This window comes from Chiloscyllium plagiosum, unplaced genomic scaffold (assembly GCF_037043375.1).
Source record: "Chiloscyllium plagiosum isolate Xiang-an unplaced genomic scaffold, Cpla_swu_hap1 HiC_scaffold_6, whole genome shotgun sequence".
Taxonomy (NCBI): Eukaryota; Metazoa; Chordata; class Chondrichthyes; order Orectolobiformes; family Hemiscylliidae; genus Chiloscyllium; species Chiloscyllium plagiosum.
In genome coordinates, this window is record NW_028270144.1 from 55,671,658 (window position 1) to 55,696,172 (window position 24,515).

Sequence of the window (24,515 nt, forward strand, 5' to 3'; positions counted from 1 at the left end):
GATGTTCATATATCCTGGTGGCTAGTTTTCTGCCTGCTTATCCAATGTAGTGTTTGTTACAGTTCGTGCACGGTATTTTGTAAATTACATTAGTTTTACTTGTTGGCTGTATAGTGTCTTTCAAGTTCATTAGCTGCTGTTTGAGTGTGTTGTTGGGTTTGTGGGCTACTATGATTTCACAGGAAATAACATCACCAACCCAAAGAAGCCCAAAACATATAAATAGAAAGCAGGAATCATCAGCAGTGCTTTGCCCAGAGACTCAGTGAAGGTGTTACCTAGTCGGGTGATGAGACATCTGGAAATGAACGTTCCAACTCAGCAAGCAAACCTCCATCCAGAACCTCAACCTGAGCTACGAATCTTCTCAAAACTCACTTTTACACAACAGTATTGGCAATTGTTTTGTTTGCTAATAAAAAAGGTTTTCACCTTTGCACTATAATTCTCTTTGCAATCATGTAACCATTTTCTGTTAAAAAAGAAAACATTAAGTTTTTGAACAACTTCTTTATACTTTCCTTAGTAGGAGGGGCACATAATTCATTTGTGGATGGACATTTTCCAGATATTTCCCTGAGCTTCTCAAACTGTTAACTCCCATTTACAAACACTTAAGTGGATATTCACTTGCCCAGATATGTTACAGACAATACAGTTATGCAAAATTGTGTTTCAAATTGATGCATTAACATTCACAAATCTCTCAAACACCCTTGTTCAATCAGTCAGAACAATCTTGGTGTGATACTTGTCTATTTAGAAGAAAGAAGCAATTTAATTGTTTATAGTGATTTCTTTGTACTCTCAGAAAACAAACATCATTTTTAGGAAAAATGGCACTTCTATTATCAGAGTCAAGATTCCTCTATACAAAGTATGTAATAAAACAGTAAATCTATTTACAAAGAGAATGAAATTTCAATATGTAGTGTAGGAATAGCTGCTTAGATATGAATCTCTTATGTTTCCTAGATAAACTCATTTGTACTACGTTCCACCAAAGAGCAAAAAATACTTAAAAGTATAAACTGTGAATGTTCTATTGTGAGACTAAATACCTTGTTACTTTTAAACCCAGTTAATTGAAAGCTTTATTGAACCCTTCCAATTCCTGTTATAGCTAAGCAACTCCAACTCTGTAGAATATATAACCCACCATATAAATTAATTGTCCTGTAACTGATACATGGAGTGTTAAACGATTTGGGCCATATTAAAAAATAAATACCCAAAACTGTTAAATAACTAGCACTCAATATTTTGTACTCTGTTAAATCACTCTAAATCCTGGTATGTTTAGGTACATACTTGATTCAGTTGCCAATGGAACATATTTCACATTGGTTTAATCAATTGTTAACTTAACATTGATGAATGCTAGGGAATTGGTGCTGCTGGAGAAATGTATTTACAACGAGTACAACAGCTTTACACCCTAACCTGTCTGTGGCAGTTAATGTGTAGCCAGTCACAACAAGCATTTGGTTAATCAAAAATCCTAATAACTAAATTGGCATAATCACAAACTTTACAACTGGAGTGAGAGTTAACACCAACTCAGAAGTGGGTAGACAAAAATAATTTAGGTTTAACTAATTAACAAGACAGTATGTGACTTTTATGGAGTCTGCTTAACTGAAATTAAGCTCTTACTAAAGTGCAGATTTGAACTCTACGTGAATATAGCTAAATTGTTGCAGATTTTAAAAAATTAGACAAGTCAATTGGGAGGTTCTTGTGGTACAGTGGTAGTATCCCTACCTCTGGGCCAGAAGACCCATGTTCAAGTCCCAGCTGCTCCAGAAGTGTGTAAAATATCTTTCAACAGGTTGAGTTGAAAATCTCTTAACAAACCAGCGTCAGTTAACTCATTTGCCTTGATAGCTAGCTTGCGATACTGAGGAACACCAACTGCGTGGGTTCAATTTCTATATCAGCTGAAGTTACAATGAAGAACTCTCCTTCTCAACCTCTTCCCTCACGAGTCATGGTGACCCTCATGTTAAACCACCACCAATCGTCTCTCTATAATGAGACAGCAGCCCCTTATTCTGGTAAAACTATTGTTATCTTTAAGAAATTAAAAGAAAAGGTCAAAAGGCATGAATACAGGGAACAAATGGCCTTGGGAAAGAGCAATGACAAACTGTGTTATTATGTTCAAGTGCTAAGCAGATAGTCTCTGTTTCTGCCAAATTCCTGAGAAATATGACAAATAATGTACACCAGTCTTAAATGTTTGTAATTAGTCAGGACACGGAAGTCTCTTTCAGTCTAATAAAATGCCTATATTCCCATTCCGACCCTTAATTATTTACATATTTCTGTTTAGGGGTGGGCACCTGAATTCAGCACCCACCCATTCCCTCATATTATTGGGGTGGAAAGATGGTGGTAAAGTTAATAGTCACCCAACCTACATTATGTGGTACTTCTCCAAACCCATCGAAAATACAACCTGTGGGGACAGCCAATATCCAGCAAGAGAGCTGAGGCTGAAGCTAAAGTTAAGTTTCTTACAAGTTTTATAACAGCTTCCTTGCTTTTACATTCTGTGCTTTTTTTCATAAAGGTGAGAATCGCATATGCTTTTTTAATCATCTTCTCAACACACCCTGCCATCATCAACAATTTGTGCAAATGTACCATCAGGTCATGAACATGCTTGTGAATTGTTTCATGTTATCTTTCCTCAGTCTTAGCATCAAAATGGATCACTTCGCATTCACTGGGTTAAACTGCATTTATGTGTTGTCTTGTTCTACTAGCTTGTTTGTCCTTTTGAAATCAAGGTCGAAAAGGGTGGCACTGAAAAAGCACAGCATCCAAGGAGCAGGAGAATTGATGTTTCGGGCATAAGCCCTTTATCAGGAATGTGTTGGGTTGGGGAAGCAGACAGATAAATAGGAGGGTGGAGATGAGTTTGGGGGGGAAGGTAGCTGGGAAGGCGATAGGTAAAATGGAGGTGGGGGGATGATGGTGATATGTCGGAGGGAAGGGTGAAGTACATAGGTGGGAAGGAAGATGGACAGATAAGACAATTCAAGAGGGTGGTGCCAAGTTGGAGGGTCGGATCTGGGATGAGGTTGAGGTAGAGGTGGGGGGAAAGAAGAGAGATATTTCCCCACCTCATCCCAGAATCCTCCCTCCCCTACCTCATTCCAGATCCAACCCTACAATTTGGCACCGCCCTCTTGAACTGTCCTACTTGTACAGCTTCGTTCCCACCTATCCACTCCAGCCTCCCCTCCACTTCCATCTACCAATCGTCTTCCCAGCTACATTCCCCTCAACTCCACCCCAACCCTCTAATTTATCTTTCTGAAGGGCTTATGTTGGAAACGTCGATTCCCCTTCTCCTCGGATACTGCCTGACCTGTTGTGCTTTCCAGTGGTATACTTCTTGACACTGATCTCCAGCATCTGCAGTCCTCACTTTTCCTAGTCTCTTGAAATCAAGCACCGTATCCTCACAATTCCTGAGACATCTACCTTCCGTCATCTGTAAAATGCTGAACAGAATATCCCAGCTTCAATCTGCTTGAATTTGACCACAATAAACACTGTTGTTAAGGGGTTAACTGATCAAGTTCAATGTCAGCATCAAAACATGGGCCAGATGATATAGTTTTCACCAGACTTCCTCTTAGAAACATAATAAGACTTTTCAGTAATCCTAGTATTACCACATTCTCAGAACTGGATGAAGCTGAAATACAGTCTTATACGTTGACCTCTTGTGGTAAAATACAATCAGAAATAAAACAAATGTTCAAAGAGATTTGTGATATTAAGCATAATTAAGCTGTTGTGTTTTTACTATACTACACGATTCTTTAGTATTTGACCAGCATTGCTTGCTTATAATTTATCATCTCTGACAGAGGTCAACGCAATACAAATAAATCTAGCAGGAAATTCTCGACAGTAAAATCTCCAAAAATAGAAAAGGGCATCATATAGATATAGCACATAAATATCATCAGATGGTGTAACACAGAAGTGGTTAATACTTTAATGACTCCCAATCTTAAATTGTGATGTACCATAAGGATCAGTGCTAGGTCCCTTATTGTTGGTGAGAGACATCAATGATATAGAAGAGTATGTGGGGAGCTGGTGTTGATAAGTAAGATTGTAGATGACAGAAAGATTGGCTAGACGGTTAATCATGAGAAAGAAGGCGTGAGGTTAGAAGAGATATAGTTGTGTTGGTCAGATGTGCAGATCAGTGCCTGATGGAATTTAACAATAAAACGTGTGAGGTGACGCACTTTGGAAGTGCTAACAAGGGAAGGGAGTACTCAATTAATAGCAGGATACTAGGACGCTCAGAGGACTAGTTGGGTTTTGGGGTACTTTATCCACTCATCCCTGAAGGCAGTAGAACAGTTTAATAGGGTAGTAGGATATTAAAGAAATTAGAAGGAACATGGGACACTTACCTTTGTCAGTCATGGCATAAATTATAAGAGCTGGGAGGCCGTGCAGGAGGTGGACAAAACTTTGATTATTCCACAGCTGGAATACTCTATGCAGTTCTGATCACTGCACTAATAAGAAAATTGTGACTGGAGGTAATACAGGGGAGATTCATCAGGACGTTGCCAGGATTGAAACAATTTAGGTATGAAGAGAGGTTGGGTAAGCTTGACTATTTCCTTTAGAACAGCGAAGGTTGAGGGAGAACCTGATTGAGGTATACAAGATTATGATGAGCATGAACAGGGTGGATAGGAAATAGCTGCTTCCATTAGTTGAAGGGTCAATGATGAGGGAGCATAATTTTAAAGGTGAATATTTAGAAGGAATATGAAGAAAAAGAAATTCACCCAGAGGATAGTGGGAACCCGAATACACTGCCTGTAGTGTAGTAGTAGAGGCAGCAAACCTCACAGCTTTTAATTAAAGGAATGTGAATGTGCAATTGAAATGTCTTAATATTCAAGATTATGGGCAAATGCTGGAAAGTGGGATTAGTGTAGGTAGGTCAATACAGCCATAGAAGAGGCCTTTTGGCCCAATATGTTGTATGACACCAAGAAGGGAGGAAAGTTTTCGGCAATGCAATTGACATTCTATGTAAGCCTTAATAATTCTAATGGGGGAAATGTAACGACCTGTGAAACAGGCAAATTAACAACAATCTTAATTGAAAACTTTAGTACATATGCAAAGTAGGACGAATAGGAAGAAGTGAAGGTAAGTTAAAAACAAAAATACTGTAGTCCTTTCTTAATGTATTTAATCTTTAAAATAGCTAAAACAAATGCCACTCATCAGATTTTGAATTATTACAAGGCAAACTTGGTATCTGAAAAAGTTTTTAGAAGTGAGGAATTGTTTAAAACAATTTTCTTTGGTGTATGCAACGTGCATGTGTGTGGGGGGTAGGGAGGCAAGGTGGCATTGGCAAGATGGCTGGCCACAGTTATTCAGAAAAGAAAACAGGGAGGATTTTGTGGGTTATCTTCATTTAATGTGACACTTAAGATGTCAATATGAAATAGCATCAGTTTGGTATTTACGAGTTTGGTGGTGGGAAATCATGGTGCTCAATTTAATAGTCTGCAGTAGCTCACAATGAGAAAATGAATTTTTGTGGCACAATGTATATTGTGGCCAAATAATGTAGATTGGCACACAATCTGCCAATGTAAAAGTGGTAGCACCTAATGAAGGAACTACGCTCCGAAAGTTAGTGTGCTTCCAATTAAACCATTTGGACTATAACCTGGTGTGGTGTGATTTTTAACTTTGTACACCCCAGTCCAACATTGGCATCTCCAAATCATAATAAATTAAAAACAGACACTGTGCCATAGGTGGAGATATTAGGATTGGTGACTAAAAGCTTCAACAAATCAGGTTTTATGGAATATCTTAAGCTAAGAGAGGCAGGTGACTTAGGGGGAAGAGTTGCAGAGTTTAGCGCCAAATGGATGAAGGTACAAGCAGTAATGGCATGCCAAATAATTGGGGATGTATTGGAGGAGTAGGCAATTCTCAGACGGTTGTAGGGTTTCAGAAGGAGTAAGGTCGTGGAAGAATTCATACACTAAGAACTTTATAAAATACAGGCAAGATGTTGAGTGTCAATCGACAGCAGTTGGTGAGTGACAAAGACAGCACAGTTAAGAATGAAGTCAACTTTACTGAGGGTAGAAAAGCAGAGTTCAGCCAGATGAGCATTAAAATAGTTGAACCTTGAGGTAACAAAGACATCAAAGAGGCTTTAGAAGCAAACGGGCTGAAACAGGCAGAGACATCTTCTGCTATGGAGGTGGAGCCAGGCGATGTTGACGATGGAGAAGATAAATAGCTAGAAGCTCATCTCCAAGTCATGTTGCAAACAGACGGGTTCAAGTGCAGACTGTGGCCGTGAAAGAGAATTGGAGGAGGGAAAGTATCAGTAGAAGCTTCACGCAAATAGTTAAAGACCCCTTTGGTGTTGCTAAAAATGCGTATCACTGACATGCTGTCCATAGTTGGAAAACGCGTTAAGCAGTGACTGTAAGGCAGAAAAAATGTGCAGATTTTAAGATGTATTTAAAAGTTTCTTCTACAGCATACGTGTGAACATGAAAAGCAAAACGAACGTCGACCCACAGTTACGGAAGAACTACTTAGATGACGTCTTAAAGGCATTTTGCCCCTTTTCGAGCGCAAAAATAATTGCACATGAGCTGGAAGTTATCTCTAATCTTTTCTTTATTGCGAACAGGCCTGCCACAACTGAGAATCTTTTTAAAATACTTATTTACACATGAACAGCAACAAAAGAAATATGGACACTTCAGTACTTTAGAACTATTTTCACTGACTGTTCACCATATAAGCATTCAATGTGACTGTACAGAGGGAAACAAAAGGCAAAGCAGTGACCAGCTAGAGACACAAATAGCCTTTGGACCAACTCTGAACTAGTTTACAGCTCTATAAAATTAAAACGTTCCGAACTTAAAACATTGGTATATTTACAATTCTGTTGTATTAACTTATTAGTAAAATAGTCCCATGGACTAAAAAGAACTCTGCAAGTCAGTGTGTAAATTTACATGGTCACGAGTGAATTCTACATCACAAAAACTGATCATACAAGTGAAAGCCACGCATTCAGGACTATTTTCCCTCTCGTACTTGTAACAATTAACTCAGTTCTTCTGTAATGATACTCGTGTACATTTACGTTAACTGACAACAGTTTCTGTTCTAAAATAAAAACAACTAAAACATCATAAAACATGTCGGTGACCTGGCGGCTGCCATCTCTCCGCCATGAGCTTCTCATTCATCAGTCGTCAGACGAGAACAACAGGGTATTCCCACATACTCTAACTTTACATTTCCTCTTTGTAATTAATCATAACCCTCAATACCCCGAAAGCATTTAGGAGCGCTGAGAACCGCGGAACCAGAAATCCAAGCAACTCTACAAACTTTCACCATATTCCTCAAACTGGTCCAGTCGACAGTTATTTCTGATTAAGTTGTTACCTTCAGCTGCCTCCTCCAAAAATGAGTTTCTCAACGTTTGCTGGAAATTGTAATTTGTAGACAATCCACGTAACTTCCAATTTCCTTCCGAATTCCGAGAAGAGCTGGAAAGGGTAACCGACCGGGATGACCTAAAGGCTAATACAGGAAAAATGGTTTTAGCCAGAGACGAACGAGCAGCACCATTCACATCGGAATGAGAGGAATGTTAGCGCTTTACCTACTTCACCAGACCGTGGCTCATTTAGGTCCTAGCGCCAGTCAACAGAACAACATTACAGACTGCAATGGGGAGAAGGTCTGCAAGGCTGTTTGTGTTATTATAACACAGAGATTTATCAAGGATTCTATATGCCAATTTTAAAAACGTTCATGCTACTTTAATAAATATGGGGATTCCAGAAGGATTTAGGGTTTGTCTATATAGATCAGGGAGGAACAGTTCCTGGGCTGCTCCAAATATGTTACTGGATATTCCTTTGGACATCAACCAACATCCCAAAACAGATAGATTTTTATTTCAGATTCTAAGAACAATCCTGCAGCAGATTTTTGTAACCACATCTCACCATACTGGAAACTTTATTTTCTTTTTTTTGTATTAAGCTTTCCTATTCTGGTCTCCCTGCTTTAGGAAAGATGTTTAAATTTGAAAGAGTTCAGAAAAGATTACAAGGATGTTCCAGGATTGGAGGGTTTGGGCTTAGGGAGAAGCTGAATAGGTTGGGGTTATTTTACTTGGAGCACTGGAGGCTGAGGGGTGAACTTACAGAGGTTTATAAAATCATGAGGGGCAATGAGTGAAGAGTAGAGCAGGGGAGTCCAAAACAAGAGGACATAGTTTTAAGCTGAGAGGGGAAAGATCTAAAATGGATCTAAAGGGCAGCTTTATCACATAGAGGATGGTGCATGTATGAAATGAGCTGCCAGAGGATGTGGTGGAGGCCGGTACAATTACAAAATTCAATAAAAGGAATCTGGGTGGGTACATGACCAGGAAGAGTTGAGAGGGATATCGGCCAAATGCTGGAAAATGGGACTAGATTAATTTAGGATATCTGGTCGGTATGGACGAGTTGAACATAAGGGTCTGTTTCCATGCTGTACAACTCTATGATTCTGTCCCTTTTATTTATTTTTATCCAAGCTTTTCTTAGAATCATAGAATTCCTACTGTGTGGGAGCAGGCCATTTGACCCATTGAGTACACACCAACTCTCCAAACAGCATTCCACCCAGAACCAACCATCCTGAATTTCCTATGGCTATGGCACCCTGTAATCCTGCATTTCCTATGGCTAACTCTCCTAGCCTGCACATCTCTTGAGAACAGGAGTCGCAGGTACATAGGATAGTGAAGAAGGCGTTTGGTATGCTTTGCTTTATTGGTCAGAGTATTGAGTACAGCAGTTGGGAGGTCATGTTGCAGCTGTACAAGACATTGGTTAGGCCACTGTTGGAATATTGCGTGCAATTCTGGTCTCCTTCCTATCAGAAAGATGTTGTGAAACTTGAAAGGGTTCAGAAAAGATTTACAAGGATGTTGCCAGGGTTGGAGGATTTGAGCTATAGGGAGAGGCTCAACAGGCTGGGGCTGTTTTCCCTGGAGCGTCGGAGGCTGAGGGGTGACCTTATAGAGGTTTACAAAATTATGAGGGGCATGGATAGGATAAATAGACAACGTCTTTTCCCTGGGATTGGGGAATCCAGAACTAGAAGGCATAGGTTTAGGATGAGAGGGGAAAGATATAAAAGAGACCAAAGGGGCAACTTTTTCACGTAGAAGGTGGTATGTGTATGGAATGAGCTGCCAGAGGATGTGGTGGAGGCTGGTGCAATTGGAACATTTAAGAGGCATTTGGATGGGTATATGAATAGGAAGGGTTTGGAGGGATATGGGCTGGGTGCTGGCAGGTGGAACTAGATTGTGTTGGGATCTCTGGTCGGTGTGGATGGGTTGGACCAAAGGGTCTGTTTCCATGCTGTACATCTCTATTATTATGGACAATTTAGCATGGCCCATCCACCTCATCAATGCACCTTTGGACTGTAGTCAGAAACCTCTGTTGCACCCAGAGGAAACCCATGCATACACAGGAAGAATGTACAACCTCCATATGGACAATCACCCTCGGCCAGAATTGAACATGTTCCCCTGGCAGATCGGTGCACTGAGCCACCATGCTACCCTTAGATAACTGCTTCTTTTAAATATGCTTATGGGCTTCTTGCAGTTCTCTCAAATATGTATCTGCATTTTATGTTCTGTCCATTTAGATGTTTTTAGCTTCTGCATTAATGGTGCTCTGTTGATGCATACAACAGAACCTGAATTCTTGCAAGCTTTTTTGACAACATAATTGTTTCCAAGATAGAAGTATCAATCATATGTTCAAAATTATTTGCATTTTAAGAATAAATTTGGCAAATATATAGAGAACAAGTTTTAGCTTGGATATTTTAGGATCAGTAGCTTTGACTTTCCAAATTCCTCAGTTAGGTTGATGCCACGGATGCAATGTTGATGTCATGGCCATTTAACTCCAAGTCCCACCTATTTATATGTTAATGACTGTTTGACTAATCTTAAATAGATTTAAATGTGGAATTGACTGTGTGACTGCCACACATTGACTGTGTGGCAATCTGCTCATTAATGTTTAAAAACTATATAGAAACAAGGGAAGCATTGTGGTTACTATTCCAGAAGTAGCAAAGTATGAAACAAAATAGAAAAGGTCAGCAGATCTGGCCGCCTCCGTGGAGAGAAATCAGAGTTGATGTTTCAGGGCAAATGACCCTTCCTCAGAATGTCTGAGCTTTACCAACAATTTCTGTTTTTGTACCTGATTTCCAGCATCCATATTTCTTTTAGTTTTTATTTAGTGACATGATATGAAATCCTTTCACAACAATGAAGAAATTGTTGTAAATGTCTGCTTGTTCTGGAAATTGCTTTCCTTGTATTTTTATATTTTATATTTTAAATTATTTTCAAGCTCATGCCATGAAAAAGTATAGGATTTTTGGGGTTTTGCAAGCAGAAAAGGCATGGTAGTTGCATTCAAGTGGACATTTGGTTAGAACACCATTTTCATGTGTGACTAAATTGCAGTACTGTCACTCCTGAGTCAGACGATTCTGGCTTCATTCTAGGGATTTGAGCACAGCAGTCAAGACTGACACTAAAAATAAAATTGTCGTCATCCCAGAAGACCACAGGGCTGCTCTCTTGTCAGAAAGAGAGAGAGAGAGAGACGACTAGTGGTGGTTTAACTTGAGGATCAACTGAGAGGCGAGGTTGAAAAGGTGCGACTTTCATGATGACCTCAGCTGGTACAGGAATTGAACCCACATTGTTGACACTAGTATCAAATTGAGAGGATGCTGTACTGTTCAAAGTGCCATCTTTTGCCATCACATTAGTGCCATCTAATGTTGTGGTTCTGTTCGCCGAGCTGGGAATTTGTGTTGCAAACGTTTTGTCCCCTGTCTAGATGGCATCCTCAGTGCTTGGGAGCCTTCTGTGAAGTGCTTCTGTGTTGTTTCCTCCGGCATTTATAGTGGTTTGTCTCTGCCGCTTCCGGTTGTCAGTTCCAGTTTTCCGCTGCAGTGGCCGGTGATATTGGGCCAGGTCGATGTGTTTGTTGATAGAATCTGTGGATGAGTGCCATGCCTCTAGGAATTCCTTGACTGTTCTCCGTTTGGCTTGTCTTATAATAGTAGTGTTGTCCCAGTCGAACTCATGTTGCCTGTCATCTGTGTGTGTGGCTACTAAGGATAGCTGGTCGTGTCGTGTAGTTTTGTGGCTAGTTGGTGTTCACGGATACGGATCATTAGCTGTCTTCCTGCTTGTCCTATGTAGTGTTTTATGCAGTCCTTGAGACGTTAAACCAAGCTCCTATCTGCTTCCTTTTTTATATAAATGTCTTTATGATATTAATTAGAAGAAGAGGAGGGGTGTTATCCTAAATGTCTTGGACAATATTTGTCCATAATCAGCTTTTCGTTGACAGTAATACTGCTCATCATCACCATTTTGTGTTTTGTGGGAATTTGCTGTGAGCAGATTGCTGCTGAGTTTTCTATTTATAAAAGGGACTGTGTTTTTAAAAAATCAAAGGCTGTAAAACACTTTAGATATACTGAAGTAGTGAAAGGTGTGAAATGAAAGTCTTTTTTAATATTCAAAGTGATTTCTCTTTATGGGTATAGATATTTATCATTGCTAGGTTAGTACCAGTAGAGTAAATTGTCTGCCCTTAAAATACCAGATTATTTTATTACATTGATAATATCCATATCAATCACTTCAAACTATGGCACACCAAAATATACATTTTTCCCCCTTTATTCATTCACAGGATGAGACATCGCCAGCCAGGCAGCATTAATTGCCCATCCCTAATTGCTCAAAGAGCAATTAAAAGTCAACCACATTGCTGTGGGTTTGGTGTCACACATAGGCCAGACCAGGTAAGAATGATAGTTTCCTTTCCCAAAGGATGCTAGTGAACCAGATGGATTTTTCCCAGCAATCAACAATAGATTCAGATTCTTAATTCCAGTATTTTTTAGTAAATTTAAATTTCATCATCTGTTGTGGCAGGATTTGAATATTATCTGAGTATCTGGCTTAACAGTCCAGCTATAATGTCTCCAAATGTGAGGTTTACCTATTCTCTTCAGTGCTGAAAATGTGTTACTGGAAAAGCGCAGCAGGTCAGGCAGCATCCAAGGAGCAGGAGAATCGACGTTTCGGGGAGGTGCCCTTCTTCAGGAATAAGGAGAGTGTGCCAAGCAGGCTAAGATAAAAGGTAGGGAGGAGGGATTTGGGCAGGGGCGTTGGAAATGCGATAGGTGGAAGGAGGTTAAGGTGAGGGTGATAGACCGGAGTGGGGGTGGGGGCAGAGAGGTCAGGAAGAAGATTGCAGGTTAGGAAGGCGGTTCTGAGTTAGAGGGTTGGGACTGAGACAAGGTGGGGGGTGGGGGGGGGGTGGGGAAATGAGGAAACTGGAGAAATCGGAGGGTTCCTCCAAACATTTTAACCTACTGCGAATCCTCTTGCACAGGAACCCTCCAACCACATGTGTTGAACTCAGATTTCTCCAGTTTCCTCATTTCCCCTCCCCCCCCCACCTTGTCTTCATTCTGATTATTTATATTCCCTGTTTAATGTTGTAGTGTTTTTCCTTATTCTGCATAATGATCATTAAAATAATAATGTTTGGAAGTTTAAAATCTTGTTGATTTGTTTGCATACCTGATTGAACAGAATGAGAAATAATTTGCACTTTTGGAGCCAATTGTTTGAACACTAACCTCCCCTCACTCCAATGAAACTATATATTTTTAAAATAAATAATTGCCCTGCCACAACACAAGATTGTTAATCTATCCTCAATATGTCATAAATATAGTTGGTTCAGGAATAGTTTCTTTGCTTCTTAATGGATAAACCCTTAAGCTTCATTGTCCATTTTGAGTGATCCACTCATTTATTTTTCATGTAGTGAACACTTTCCATTTACAGTTTATTAGTTTGCAAATCTCCATTGGCAATGCTCAAGCCAATTATCCCAAATTTCTCTCTTTTCTTCACTATTTTAATTAGTGAATTATTCCATTTTAAAATAAATAAGCTGTTGCTTTAGATGATTTAGATTACAGCAACTGATTGAATCTATGTTCTTTTAATGATGGCTGCAAGAACATTGTACCTTACACCTTCCTGGCCTCCAGGTTGGGAAGGCAGCCACTTTGGGTTGTAGTACATTAAGCTGCTTAAGCAGCTGTTAATTTACCATCTAAGTGCATTAACTGTTGGAGAGTTGAGAAGGTTACCATGAACTTTCCCATCCTCAACTTAATTGCTGAGGTGTCACAAAGAAAGTGGGTATATCACATAGTGGTCTACGTTTTTAAGATTTAATATTTTTGAAAGTCATTTCTAAACATTTGTTGGCCTTTACAAACTTAAAAAACACACAACACCAGGTTATAGTCCAACAGGTTTATTTGAAATTACAAGCTTTTGGAGCACTACTCCTTTGTCAGATAGTTAGTGGGGCAGGATCATAAGACAAAGAATTTATAATAAAAGATCAAAGTGCCATACACTGATGAGATGTATTGAACAAACCTAGATTGCTGTTAAGAATAGGGATGCAGGTTTCAATTGATTAATATGTAAATCCCAGGACTTCTTTCAAGTCACACAGTCTCAAGCTAACTTAAGTTTTTATCAGTTGTATGAGGGAGGTGAAAAGGAGAAATTCTGGGTAAAAAAAGAAGCCAAGTTCAATGTTGAGGCAAAACAGAACGTTTGTCAGCAAGTGGCAGATTATCTCAGTCCCCTTTCTTTTACTTGATGTTTGTTGAAGTGAATGAGCTGCTTATTGAGTGCAATAAACTTTTGTCTTGTTTGACAATATAGGCCACTATTCCCATGAGATGTCACTGTATCATGTCTGGTAGGAAGTTCCAATCAGGTTGAAATTTGTTCACACCTAAAAATATAACGTTTGTGCTCTTCTGTCAATGATATAACGATGCAGTGGACAAAGCTAAAAGGCAAATACTGGCCTTTATTTAAGAAATGCTACACAGAGTTTCAGAGTTGGTAGCCCAGATCAACATTTTTTCCTTTAACCCTCCTCCCTCCCCCATATGCCACTGCAGAGATTCATTAATTGCAGTTGCATTTGTAGGCTGTGAATATGCACAACTGAGTGTATTCTTTTTAAACTTCATCCTGGGAAGATCTGATTGCTATGTTGCCTGATGGTATTTAGCTCTATCTCATTGTTATCTCTCTCTGACCTTCCACTGCAATTATTTGAAAAGTTTCCCAATTAAACATTGGGGTAATTGAAGTGGATTCTTTCCCAGCTGTATTTCTCCTTGGTTGCTTTCTGAACTGAATTCTGGCATTGAAACTCGTATGATCTTCAATTACTTTTCATCCTTAACACTGACAATTTTTGCCTCAATAATACGACAATTTTCATGTTTGATCAGTCCATCTGGTTTGAAATGCTCATGCATGCATGTTACCTCCAGTTCAGTATTCTCATACTCTCTTAGTCAGCTTCCTGTCTTCCATCATCCATAAATATAAACAGATCCAAGTCTCTTCTGTTTATATTCTAACTCCACCAAATTCTATTCATTCGTTATTCCTTTGCTTCTAGGCCTACATTAACTATAAATCAAAGCCTCCATTTGATATTCTCAACTTTATGCTTCAATTCTTCCAGCACCTTGTTTCTGTTTATCTTTGTAACTGCTTACAATTCGACAATTCTCAAAGCACTGTGCGTTCCTCAAACAATGGCCTCTAGTGAATGCTCCACTTCTTTTACCCCATCATTGGTGATCATGTCTACAACTTTCTAGGTTTTAAGTTATGGAAATGCCTCTCCATACTTTCCTTCATCTCGCTCTTCCTTTACAACACTTGTAAATCTTACCTCTGATCCAGGTTTTGCTCACATATCTTTATGTCTGTTCTGATTGATGTCAATTTTTAAATCTGCTGTGCACTGCCTGAGAACTTTAACAATTTTCAAAAAACTAAATAAATAAAACTTCTTGTTGTTTAGTGATGATGGTTGACCCCTGAAATGGCCACTCAGCTGTACCAGTCACTACAAAGTCTCAAAGAAATGAAACTGGACAATTGTCTGGTATCGATCTAAGCACTGGCAAAGACAACAGCAGAACTGGCTCTGTTGTCCCTGCAAAGCCCTCCTCACCAACTCTGGGGGTTAGTCCCAAAATTGGGAGAGCTGCATAAGCAGCAAGTGATAGAGCTGAGTGATCCCACAACCAATACATCAGGTCTAAATTCTGCAGTCGTACCACATCCAGTCGTGAATGGTGGTGGACAATTAAACAATTAAATGGGGGGATCCAAGATGGCGGCGACCCAGTAAGACCGAGTCTATAGTGCTCCTCCCAAGACTTGGGCACAGTGGGTCACCTACCCCCTACCAAGCTCACCAAATCATTTATAAATCATTTATAATAGTTTAGTAATTCAATTAGTTGTGTAACATTACATTTAAGCAACTTTATCCTAAGTTAAAGTGACTAAAGGGAAGGGAGCCCGCAGCTCTCAGCAAGCAGGAACCCCTCCCCCACACTCTCCAGCTGCAGCAGAGGCGTCCACAGCCGCCCCGGGGGACTTACCTACAGTAGCAAGCCTTGCAGAAATGCTTTCCAAGCTTGACTCGAAGATTGATGCCTTTATCGTCGAATCCAGGAATCGTTGGGAGTCGCTCTCGGCCGCGCTGCAGAAGCACGACCGTGAAATTGAAGAAATTCAACGCCGAGTCGGAGGGGCGGAGCTAAAGGCCGCGACCTCGGAGACAACCGCTCAATCGGCCGTGGGTCAGGTCGGGACTCTCGAGCAGCGAGTCCGGACCTTGGAAAATCATATTGACGACCTCGATAATCGAGGTCGTCGAAAAAATATTCGTTTGCTGGGCCTTCCCGAACAGGAAGAGGAAGGCCAGCTTACAGCATTCCTGGAGCAGTGGCTGCCACAACTTTTAAATCTGCAAGCTGGATCAGGCCAGGTAAGGGTGGAATGGGCCTACCGGGTAGCAATACACGGGCCTGGCTCGAACCAGCGCCCACGCCCGGTCCTGTTCCGGCTGCAGAGCTACAGGGAGAGGCAGATACTCCTAGAAGCCTCTAGAAATCTCGGAAAAGACCCCCAAGCTATGATCTACAAAGGATCCAAGATCATGCTATTTCAGGACTTTTCCCCGGCTCTGGTTCGAAAGAGGAAGGCATTCGACGAGGCGAAGAAGCGTTTAAGGGACTTAAATGTACAGTACTCCTTACGCTACCCAGCGATGTTACGCTTTAACCATGAAGGATCTGTATATAACTTTGGATCACCAGAAAAGGCTAAGGAATTCTTGGACTCTCTCAGATAAACTGTAGGACATAATGGATGTTGGTCTGCCTTCCCCCCCCCCGTTTTGGTTTATATCCCCTCCCTTTTTTCTTCTTACCTTATTGCTTAATATTATTATGGGGGGTGGGGAGAGGGATTTGATTTTCTCCCCCCCCCCCCCCCCCTTGGAGTTGTTTTCTGTTATTATTTTATGTATATATGAGGGGTGTGTGTGTGTGTGTGTGTGTGTGTGTGTGTGTGTGTGTGTGTGTGTGTGTGTGTGTGTGTGTGTGTGTGTGTGTGTGTGTGTGTGTGTGTGTGTGTGTGTGTGTGTGTGTATATATATATATATATATGTATGTGTATGTATATATATATATATGTATATATAAGCTGGGGGATTTGGTTAATGTTGGTGGGGGGAGGTGGTTACCTTATTCGATTTTACCTCTGTCTTTAGGAGCGGGGTTGTTTTTCCCTTCGTTATTTTGTATTATCATATTTAATTATTATTTGTTGAACTGGTAATTTCATAGTTATATGTTTATATATGGTATTAACATTACCAAATATACCCAGGTGTTGGTAGGGGTGGGGGTGGGGTGCTCACTGTTAACTCTAACTTTGTATTATATTTGAATTTTCCTCATTTTATTGAGGAGTGCCTGGGTCAAGGGTGGGGCATTGGTTGGGAGAGGATATGAGTGATTTTTGGAGAGGAAGTGATGCCCCCTGGGAACAAGGGGGAAAGTCTCCACTTAGATACGTTTTATATCTTTTTTATTTAGAAATAGTTTTTTACTGTATTGTTGTGGGTGTATTAAAGAGGGTTTATTTTTGTAAATTTTACATGTTCCATGCTCGGGATGTTCTGGATAGGGTTCCCCCTCCCGAGGGGTCTCGGATTGGCCCAGAGGATTATGGTTGATCAATCGGTTAAGTGGTGCACCTGGAATGTCAAGGGGAGTAATTCGCCACTTAAAAGGAAGAAAATATTATCAAATCTTAAGAAGGAAAGAGTTGATATAGCTCTCCTACAGGAGACACACCTGTCAGATAAAGAACATTTGAAATTACGACAGGGCGGATTTGATCAGGCCTTTTTTTCTTCTTTTAGCTCAAAAAGCAGGGGAGTTGTTATTCTTGTTCGGAAGAATTTCCCTTTCAAAATCCTAAAGCAGATAAAAGACGAATCTGGACGATATATCTTGATTAAAGCTCTCATAAATGGAGAGGAATATGGGATTTTAAATTTGTACTGCCCCCCGGCACACCCCTTTAAATTTATAACGGAAGCCTTTTCAAAATTGATGGCTTTTGATGCCCGTCATATAATTATAGGGGGAGACTTTAATTGTATTATGGATCCGGAAATAGACAGGATTCCCAAGAGTACTGCAGGAGTATCTCCCAGATCTAGACAATTGATGGATCTGAACAAAGAATTAGGATTAGTAGATGTATGGAGATGTCTTCATCCACAGGGTAGAGATTTTTCTTTCTACTCTAATCCACATAAATGTCACACCAGAATTGATATGTTTTTTGCCCCCTCAATTTTTTTAAATTCCATATCATCCTGTAAAATAGGTAATATAGCAATTTCTGACCACGCTGCTGTATATATGGAAACTAAGGCGAGGAACAGTGGGACATCCCCTCGGCATTGGCGTATGGACCCCTTCTTAATGAAAGATAGTAAATTTGTAAAGTACTTCTCTCAAGAATTTAAAACTTTTTTAGAAATTAATTCAGGTACAGCTAGCAACCCATCAATGATGTGGGAGACCATCAAAGCTTACACGCGAGGCTTGATCATCTCCTACTCAGCGACCCAGAAGAAATTAAAGGGAGAACAACAGCGTCTGCTTGAAGCCCGCTTAAAAGCGGCTGAAACAGCATACACTGATAGACCCTCTATTATTAAATTGCAAAGGATCACAGCTCTTAGGACAGCTCTAAATACTATACTTACTCAAACGGCTAAGAGGGAAATATTATTTGCAAAGCAAAGGTTATATGAATATGGCGACAAACCGGGTAGATACTTAGCATTTCTTGCAAAGAAAAAAAAGGCCCCTCAGACTATTATGTCTATCAAGGAAAGTACCAGTATTTTGACTCATGATCATAAAAAGATTAATGCGACCTTTAGAAAATTCTATTCTGAGTTATATAAATCACAGGATTGTGAAGATAGGACGAAGAGGATGCAGTCATTTTTTAAAAATTTGACTTTTCCAGACCTAACTCCGGAACAAGTATCGGTCCTAAATGCTCCTCTTACACCCCAAGAAATAGTTGATGCAATTAGGCACCTTCAAAATGGTAAGACGCCGGGCCCAGATGGCTTTCAAGCTGAATTCTATAAAGAATTTACAGAAATACTGGTTGGTCCACTTATGGATATGTATAACTATGCATATAGTCAGGGCTGTCTCCCGCCTTCGCTGAAAGAGGCAAATATCTCTCTTATCCTTAAAAAAGGAAAGGACCCAGAAGATTGTACATCATACAGACCAATATCCTTGCTAAATGTAGATTTTAAAATCCTCTCTAAAACGTTAGCACTGAGATTAGAAAGGATACTGCCACATATTATAAAGGAGGATCAGACGGGGTTTATTAAGGGCCGTAGATCATCCAATAATGTTAGAAGGGCTCTGAATATGATTCAAGCTTGTCATCAGGGAAAGATACCAGGAGTAGTGGTTTCATTAGACGCGGAAAAGGCATTTGATAGGGTCGAATGGTCATATTTGTTTTACACATTGGAGAGGTTTGGTGTTGGACAGGTGTTTACCAAATGGATCTCAACATTGTATAGTGATCCCAAAGCAGTTGTGGTTACCAATGGATTAGGCTCGGATAGCTTCAGTGTGGGTAGGGGCTGCCGTCAGGGATGTCCCCTCTCTCCATTGTTATTCACGCTAATAATTGAACCACTAGCAGAAGCTATACGAGCTGATCCTAATATAGTGGCCCCAAGGATTGGTACAGGTAAACATAAAGTTACCCTTTATGCAGATGATGTTCTTCTATTCCTCAGTAACCCTTTGATGTCCATACCTCGCTTAATCCAAGTTATTAATACATTTAGTGCATTCTCAGGCTATAAAATTAACTTTTCAAAATCGGAGGCTATGCCAATGGGTGGCCTTGCTGTGATACCCCACTTAGCGGAAGGTTCCCTTTTTCCCTTTCGCTGGTCCCTGGAGGGTTTCTTGTATTTAGGCATTTTTATTACCCCAGTATTTGGTCAGTTGTATAAGGCTAATTTTGTGTATTTATTGGAAAGGATAAGGCAGGACCTCCAGCGATGGGGAGACCTGCCAATTTCCTGGTTGGGTAGAATAGCATTAATCAAAATGAATATCCTGCCCAGTCTCCTATATCCTATGAGAATGCTTCCGGTGATGCTGCCGAGGACAGCTTTATGTAAATTATACGGCTGGCTGAGTTCCTTTATCTGGAACCATAGGCGGCCCCTCATTAAGCTGAAGAAGCTACAGCTTCCACAGGCAAGGGGTGGATTGGACTTCCCAGATTTTAGGAAATATCAATTAAGTTCCCTATTAAGTTATATAGCTGATTGGGTCTTGTCTGATCCACAATCAATCTGGTTGGACATCGAGGCTTCTCAAGTAAAATACCCACTTATTAACCTTTTATTCTTGGACAAGAGGAAAATCATTACAGATCACTGTAAAAACCCTATAATACTGAATACAATCAAGGCTTGGAATATAATGCGGCAAAATGAGGGTAATTCACATAAAACATCCCCCTATGCACCGATAGTGGGAGCATGGGGATTCCAACCGGGGTTAACAGATGCCACTTTTAAACTCTGGAGATCCAGGGGTATCTCATGTCTCGGGGATTTATTTAAAGATGGGGTCCTGATGTCTTTCGGACAGTTGCGTCAGAAATTCGGATTACCCAATGGAGACCTCTTTCGATACTTCCAAATTCGAGATTTTATACAGAAGAAGACTACGTTATTAGATAGTCTTTATAAATCCGATAGAGAATGTAGTGTCCTACGACCAGTGGGGGTATCTTCCGTCAGTAATATTTATCACTTGCTACATGATGAAGTATCGGGAGATATGGATAATCTGCTTAAAACATGGGATCAGGATCTGGGACTAGAAATCTCCACAGAAACGTGGAATGATATCTGGGAAAATGCTAGAAGAATTACTATTTGTAACAGAACCCAGGCTATCCAGCTGAAGATACTTCATAGGGCCCATATAGCACCGGTTCGATTGGCAAAATTTAAAGCAGGAGCATCTCCAATGTGTTCTAAATGCAAAATAGAGGTGGGCACTCTTGTACATTGCTTATGGACCTGTCATAAGATCCGTAGATATTGGACTAAAGTAGCAAGCACCCTGACAGAAATTTTAGGAACGGAAATAAAAGTGGACCCCGTATCTCTCCTCTTGGGCTTTTCGAACTTTCCCTCCCTGGACACGTACGGGAAGAGACTATTTTCTATTCTTTCTTTCTGTGCAAGGAAAAATATTTTGATGAACTGGGTGGCGGAGGGCCCCCCTGGACTTTCAAATTGGCACAGACTAATTATGGAATGTATTCCCCTTGACTTCCTTACAAATATGGTGCACCGAAAGACCGAATTATTTTATAAAATATGGCAGCCCTTTTTGAATTACATAAATACAGATATTTCGGCTATCCTAACAAGGGCTTTTATTTAATTGAGATTACAAACCTGGCTGGTCCGCGGCCCCTCGGGGGAGGAATCCCACACGAATACGGGTTTTATCATATCTGATGTTAACACATCCCGAGCATGTAAGAGACTTAAATATACACTCTGGTTAGTTGTAGGTTAGATTAGTAGATAGTTGAGATTTGTTTGTTTGTGTTTTTTTTTCTTTTCGTTTTTTTGTTGTTTTGTTTTTTTTTGTCAAATTTTGGTTATTGTATATTTGAGCTAATTGTATATCAATGTTTATATCTGAGAGTTTTGTTTATTTTTGTAAACTTGTAAAAATGTTAAATTTCTAATAAAAATATCTATAAAAAAAAAACAATTAAATGGAGGAGGCGGCTCCACAAATATTCCCATTTTCAATGATGACAGAGCCTAGCACATCAGTGCAAAAGGTAAGGCTGAAGCTTTCACAGCAAATTCAGCCAGGGTGTCAAATGGATGATCCATTTTGGCCTCCGCCAGTGGTCCCCAACCTTAGAGATACTAGTCTTCAGCTAATTCAATTCACTCCATGTGATGTCAAGAAATGGTTGGAGACATTGGATACTGCAAAGGCTGCAGGCCCTGACAAAATTCCAACAATAGTACTGAAGACTTGTGCCCCAGATCATGCTGCTCTGCTACCATGCTGTTACAGTACAGTTACAACACTGGTTTCCCGACAATGTGGAAAATTTCCCAAATTTGTCGTAAAAAGCAAGACAAATCCATCCCCGCCAATGACCACTCCATCAATCTACACTCAAATGATTAATAATGTGTTGGAAGGTGTCATCAACAGTGTTATCAGCAGCACCTGCTCAGTGACACCCAGTTTGGGTTCCACCAGGACCACTCAGCTCTGAACCTCATTACAGCTTTTGTCAAACATGGACAAAAGAGCTGAATTCCAGATGTGAGGTGCAAGTGACAGCCCTTGGCATCAAGGATCCCTTGCAAAACTGGAATCAATGGGACTCTCCAGTGATTAGAGTCATACCTGACACTTAGAAAGAATGCAGTGGTTGATGGAGGTCAGCTCCAGGACATCTCTGCAGGGGTTCCTCAGGGTAGTGTCTTCAGCCCAACCATTTTCAGCTGCTTCATCAATGGCCTTCCCTCCATCATAAGGTCAGAAGTGGGGATGTTGGCCAATGACTGCATAATGTTCAGCACCATTCAGGTCTCCTCAGATTCTGAAGCAGTCTATGCTCAAATGCCACAAGATCTGGACAATATCCAGGCTTAAGCTGACAAATGGCAAGTAACATTTGTGCCACACAAATGCAAGGCTATGACCACCATGAATAAGAAACAATCTGACCACAGTCCCTTGGCATTTAGTGGTGTTACCATCACTGAAACCCCCATTATCAACATCTGGGGGGTTATCATTGACCAGAAACTGTACCGGACTCACCACATAAACACAGTGGCTACATGAGCAGGTCAGAAGCTAGGAATACTACGGTAAGTAACTAACCTCCTTACTTTTCAAAGCCTGTCCATCATCTACAAGACACGAGTCAGGAATCGAAAAGTTGGGGCACTGGAAAAAATACAGCAGGTCAGACAGCAGAGAAGGAGCAGGACAATCAACATTTTGGGCATAAGCTCTTCTTCAGGAATTCCACACTTTTTGACTCTGACTCTCCAGCGTCTGCAGAACTCACTTTCCACAAGTCAGGAGGGTGATGGAATACTCCCCACTTGCGTGGATGAGTGCACCTCCAACAACACTCAAGAAACTTGCCACCATCCAGGACAAAGCAACTCATTTGATTGACACTACATCCACAAGAATCCACTCCTCCCATCACTGATACTCAGTAGCAGCAGTGTGTACTATCTCCAAGATGCACTGCACAAATTCAGCAAAACCCCTCAGACGGCACGTTCCAAACCCATGAGCATTTCCATCTAGAAGAACAAGGGCAGCAGATACATGGGAACACCACCACATTCAAGTTCTCTTCCAAGCCTGTCACCATCCTGACATGGAAATGTATTGCTGTTCCTTCACTGTCACTGGGTCAAAAGCCTGGAATTCCTTCCCTAATGGCACTGTGAGTCAACCCACAGCAGATGGACTGTAGCGGTAAAAGACACCTCATCACCACATTCTCAAGGGCAAATAAGGACGGGCAATAAAACATTGGCCAGCCAGAGACACCATCCCACAAATGAATAAAATAAAAAAAGGTTGAGAAACCAACATGATTATCTGTCTTCACTCAGTGATGTAAATGCATTCTTGCAGAAAATCTTAATATTATTTCATCTGAAATTTCTTAATTCAACACAGAACTAAGAGGAAGATGGCAATTTAAACCAAGGAAACACAATGAAAAAAATCTTGTGCTGTTCACAGGAGCTGGAATAAAGGTGGCAAGCAAATTTAATTAAGCAGGAGCCCAAAATGCAGGATGCTGACAGCAGGATTTGCTATTACGTTCCTGGAACCATAAAATTGGGTTGAGTTTCTTGATGGCAAACATCATGAAGTCTATTTGCATGTACCTGAATTTGCCAATTTGCCAAGTCACCAGAAGTTCCCCTTCCAAATTAATTTCCCTGTGAATGAACAATGCATGCATTCAGATACCTTATTTATGCTTCTAAATTTAGAAATCTGCAGAAAGTTACAGAACAGAGGGATTTGGGAATCCTTGTTCATGAATCACAAAGTATATAAACTTAGCTCAGGAGTTCAGTGGTCTTCATTTTGTTGGCAGAAATTGAAGTAGGAGGAGCGGCAGTGAGGACCACAGGCCCGATGGGAAGGTAAATTTAAAGTATAAAAATTTACCTCGTGCATGGGCGGAGTGAACACTGAGCAGGAGCAGACATGGGACTGCTGGGCAAATGAGGCTTTATATTTGGGCCAAGAGTATGGTGCTGGCAAAGCATAGCAGGTCAGGCAGCATCCGAGGAGGAGGAGAGTCAATGTTTCAAGCATAAGCCCTTCATCAGGAATATTCATAATTGGGCGGTTGCTTTACCCAAAACATTATCAGGTAGTGTCTCCCACCCATCCTCCTCCTCTAGAGTCATAGAGATGTACAGGATGGAAATAGACCCTTCGGTCCAACCTGTCCACACTGACCAGATATCCCAACCCAATCTAGTCCCACCTGCCAGATCTCGGCCCATATCCCTCCAAACGCTTCCTATTCATATACCTGTCCAAATGCCTCTTAAATGTTACAATTGTACCAGCCTCCATCACATCCTCTGGCAGCTCATTCTATACACATATCACCCTCTGTGCGAAAACGTTGCCTCTTAGGTCTTTTTTATCTTTCCCCTCTCACCCTAAACCTATGCCCACTAGTTCTGGACCCCAGGGAAAAGACATTGTCTATTTATCCTATCCATGCC

At 40.6% G+C, this 24,515-nt stretch overlaps 1 protein-coding gene and 1 long non-coding RNA gene across 5 annotated transcripts in view; one reads left to right on the forward strand and one right to left on the reverse strand.

The window, feature by feature from the left end:
• The window catches only part of LOC122550565 (angiomotin-like protein 1), a 260,953-nt gene that overhangs the window by 173,832 nt on the left and 62,606 nt on the right, over positions 1-24,515 (reverse strand). For all 4 annotated transcript variants that reach the window (XM_087988016.1, XM_087988017.1, XM_087988018.1 and 1 more), the window contains one exon: positions 7,501-7,638. In XM_087988016.1, the coding sequence (XP_087844142.1) occupies positions 7,501-7,638 (138 nt within the window). The remainder of the gene's footprint in view (positions 1-7,500; positions 7,639-24,515) is intronic.
• LOC122551132 (uncharacterized) overlaps positions 11,863-24,515 on the forward strand; it is a 79,843-nt gene continuing 67,190 nt past the window's right edge. The window contains exon 1 of the long non-coding RNA XR_015757418.1: positions 11,863-11,976. This is a non-coding gene — a long non-coding RNA (uncharacterized LOC122551132). The remainder of the gene's footprint in view (positions 11,977-24,515) is intronic.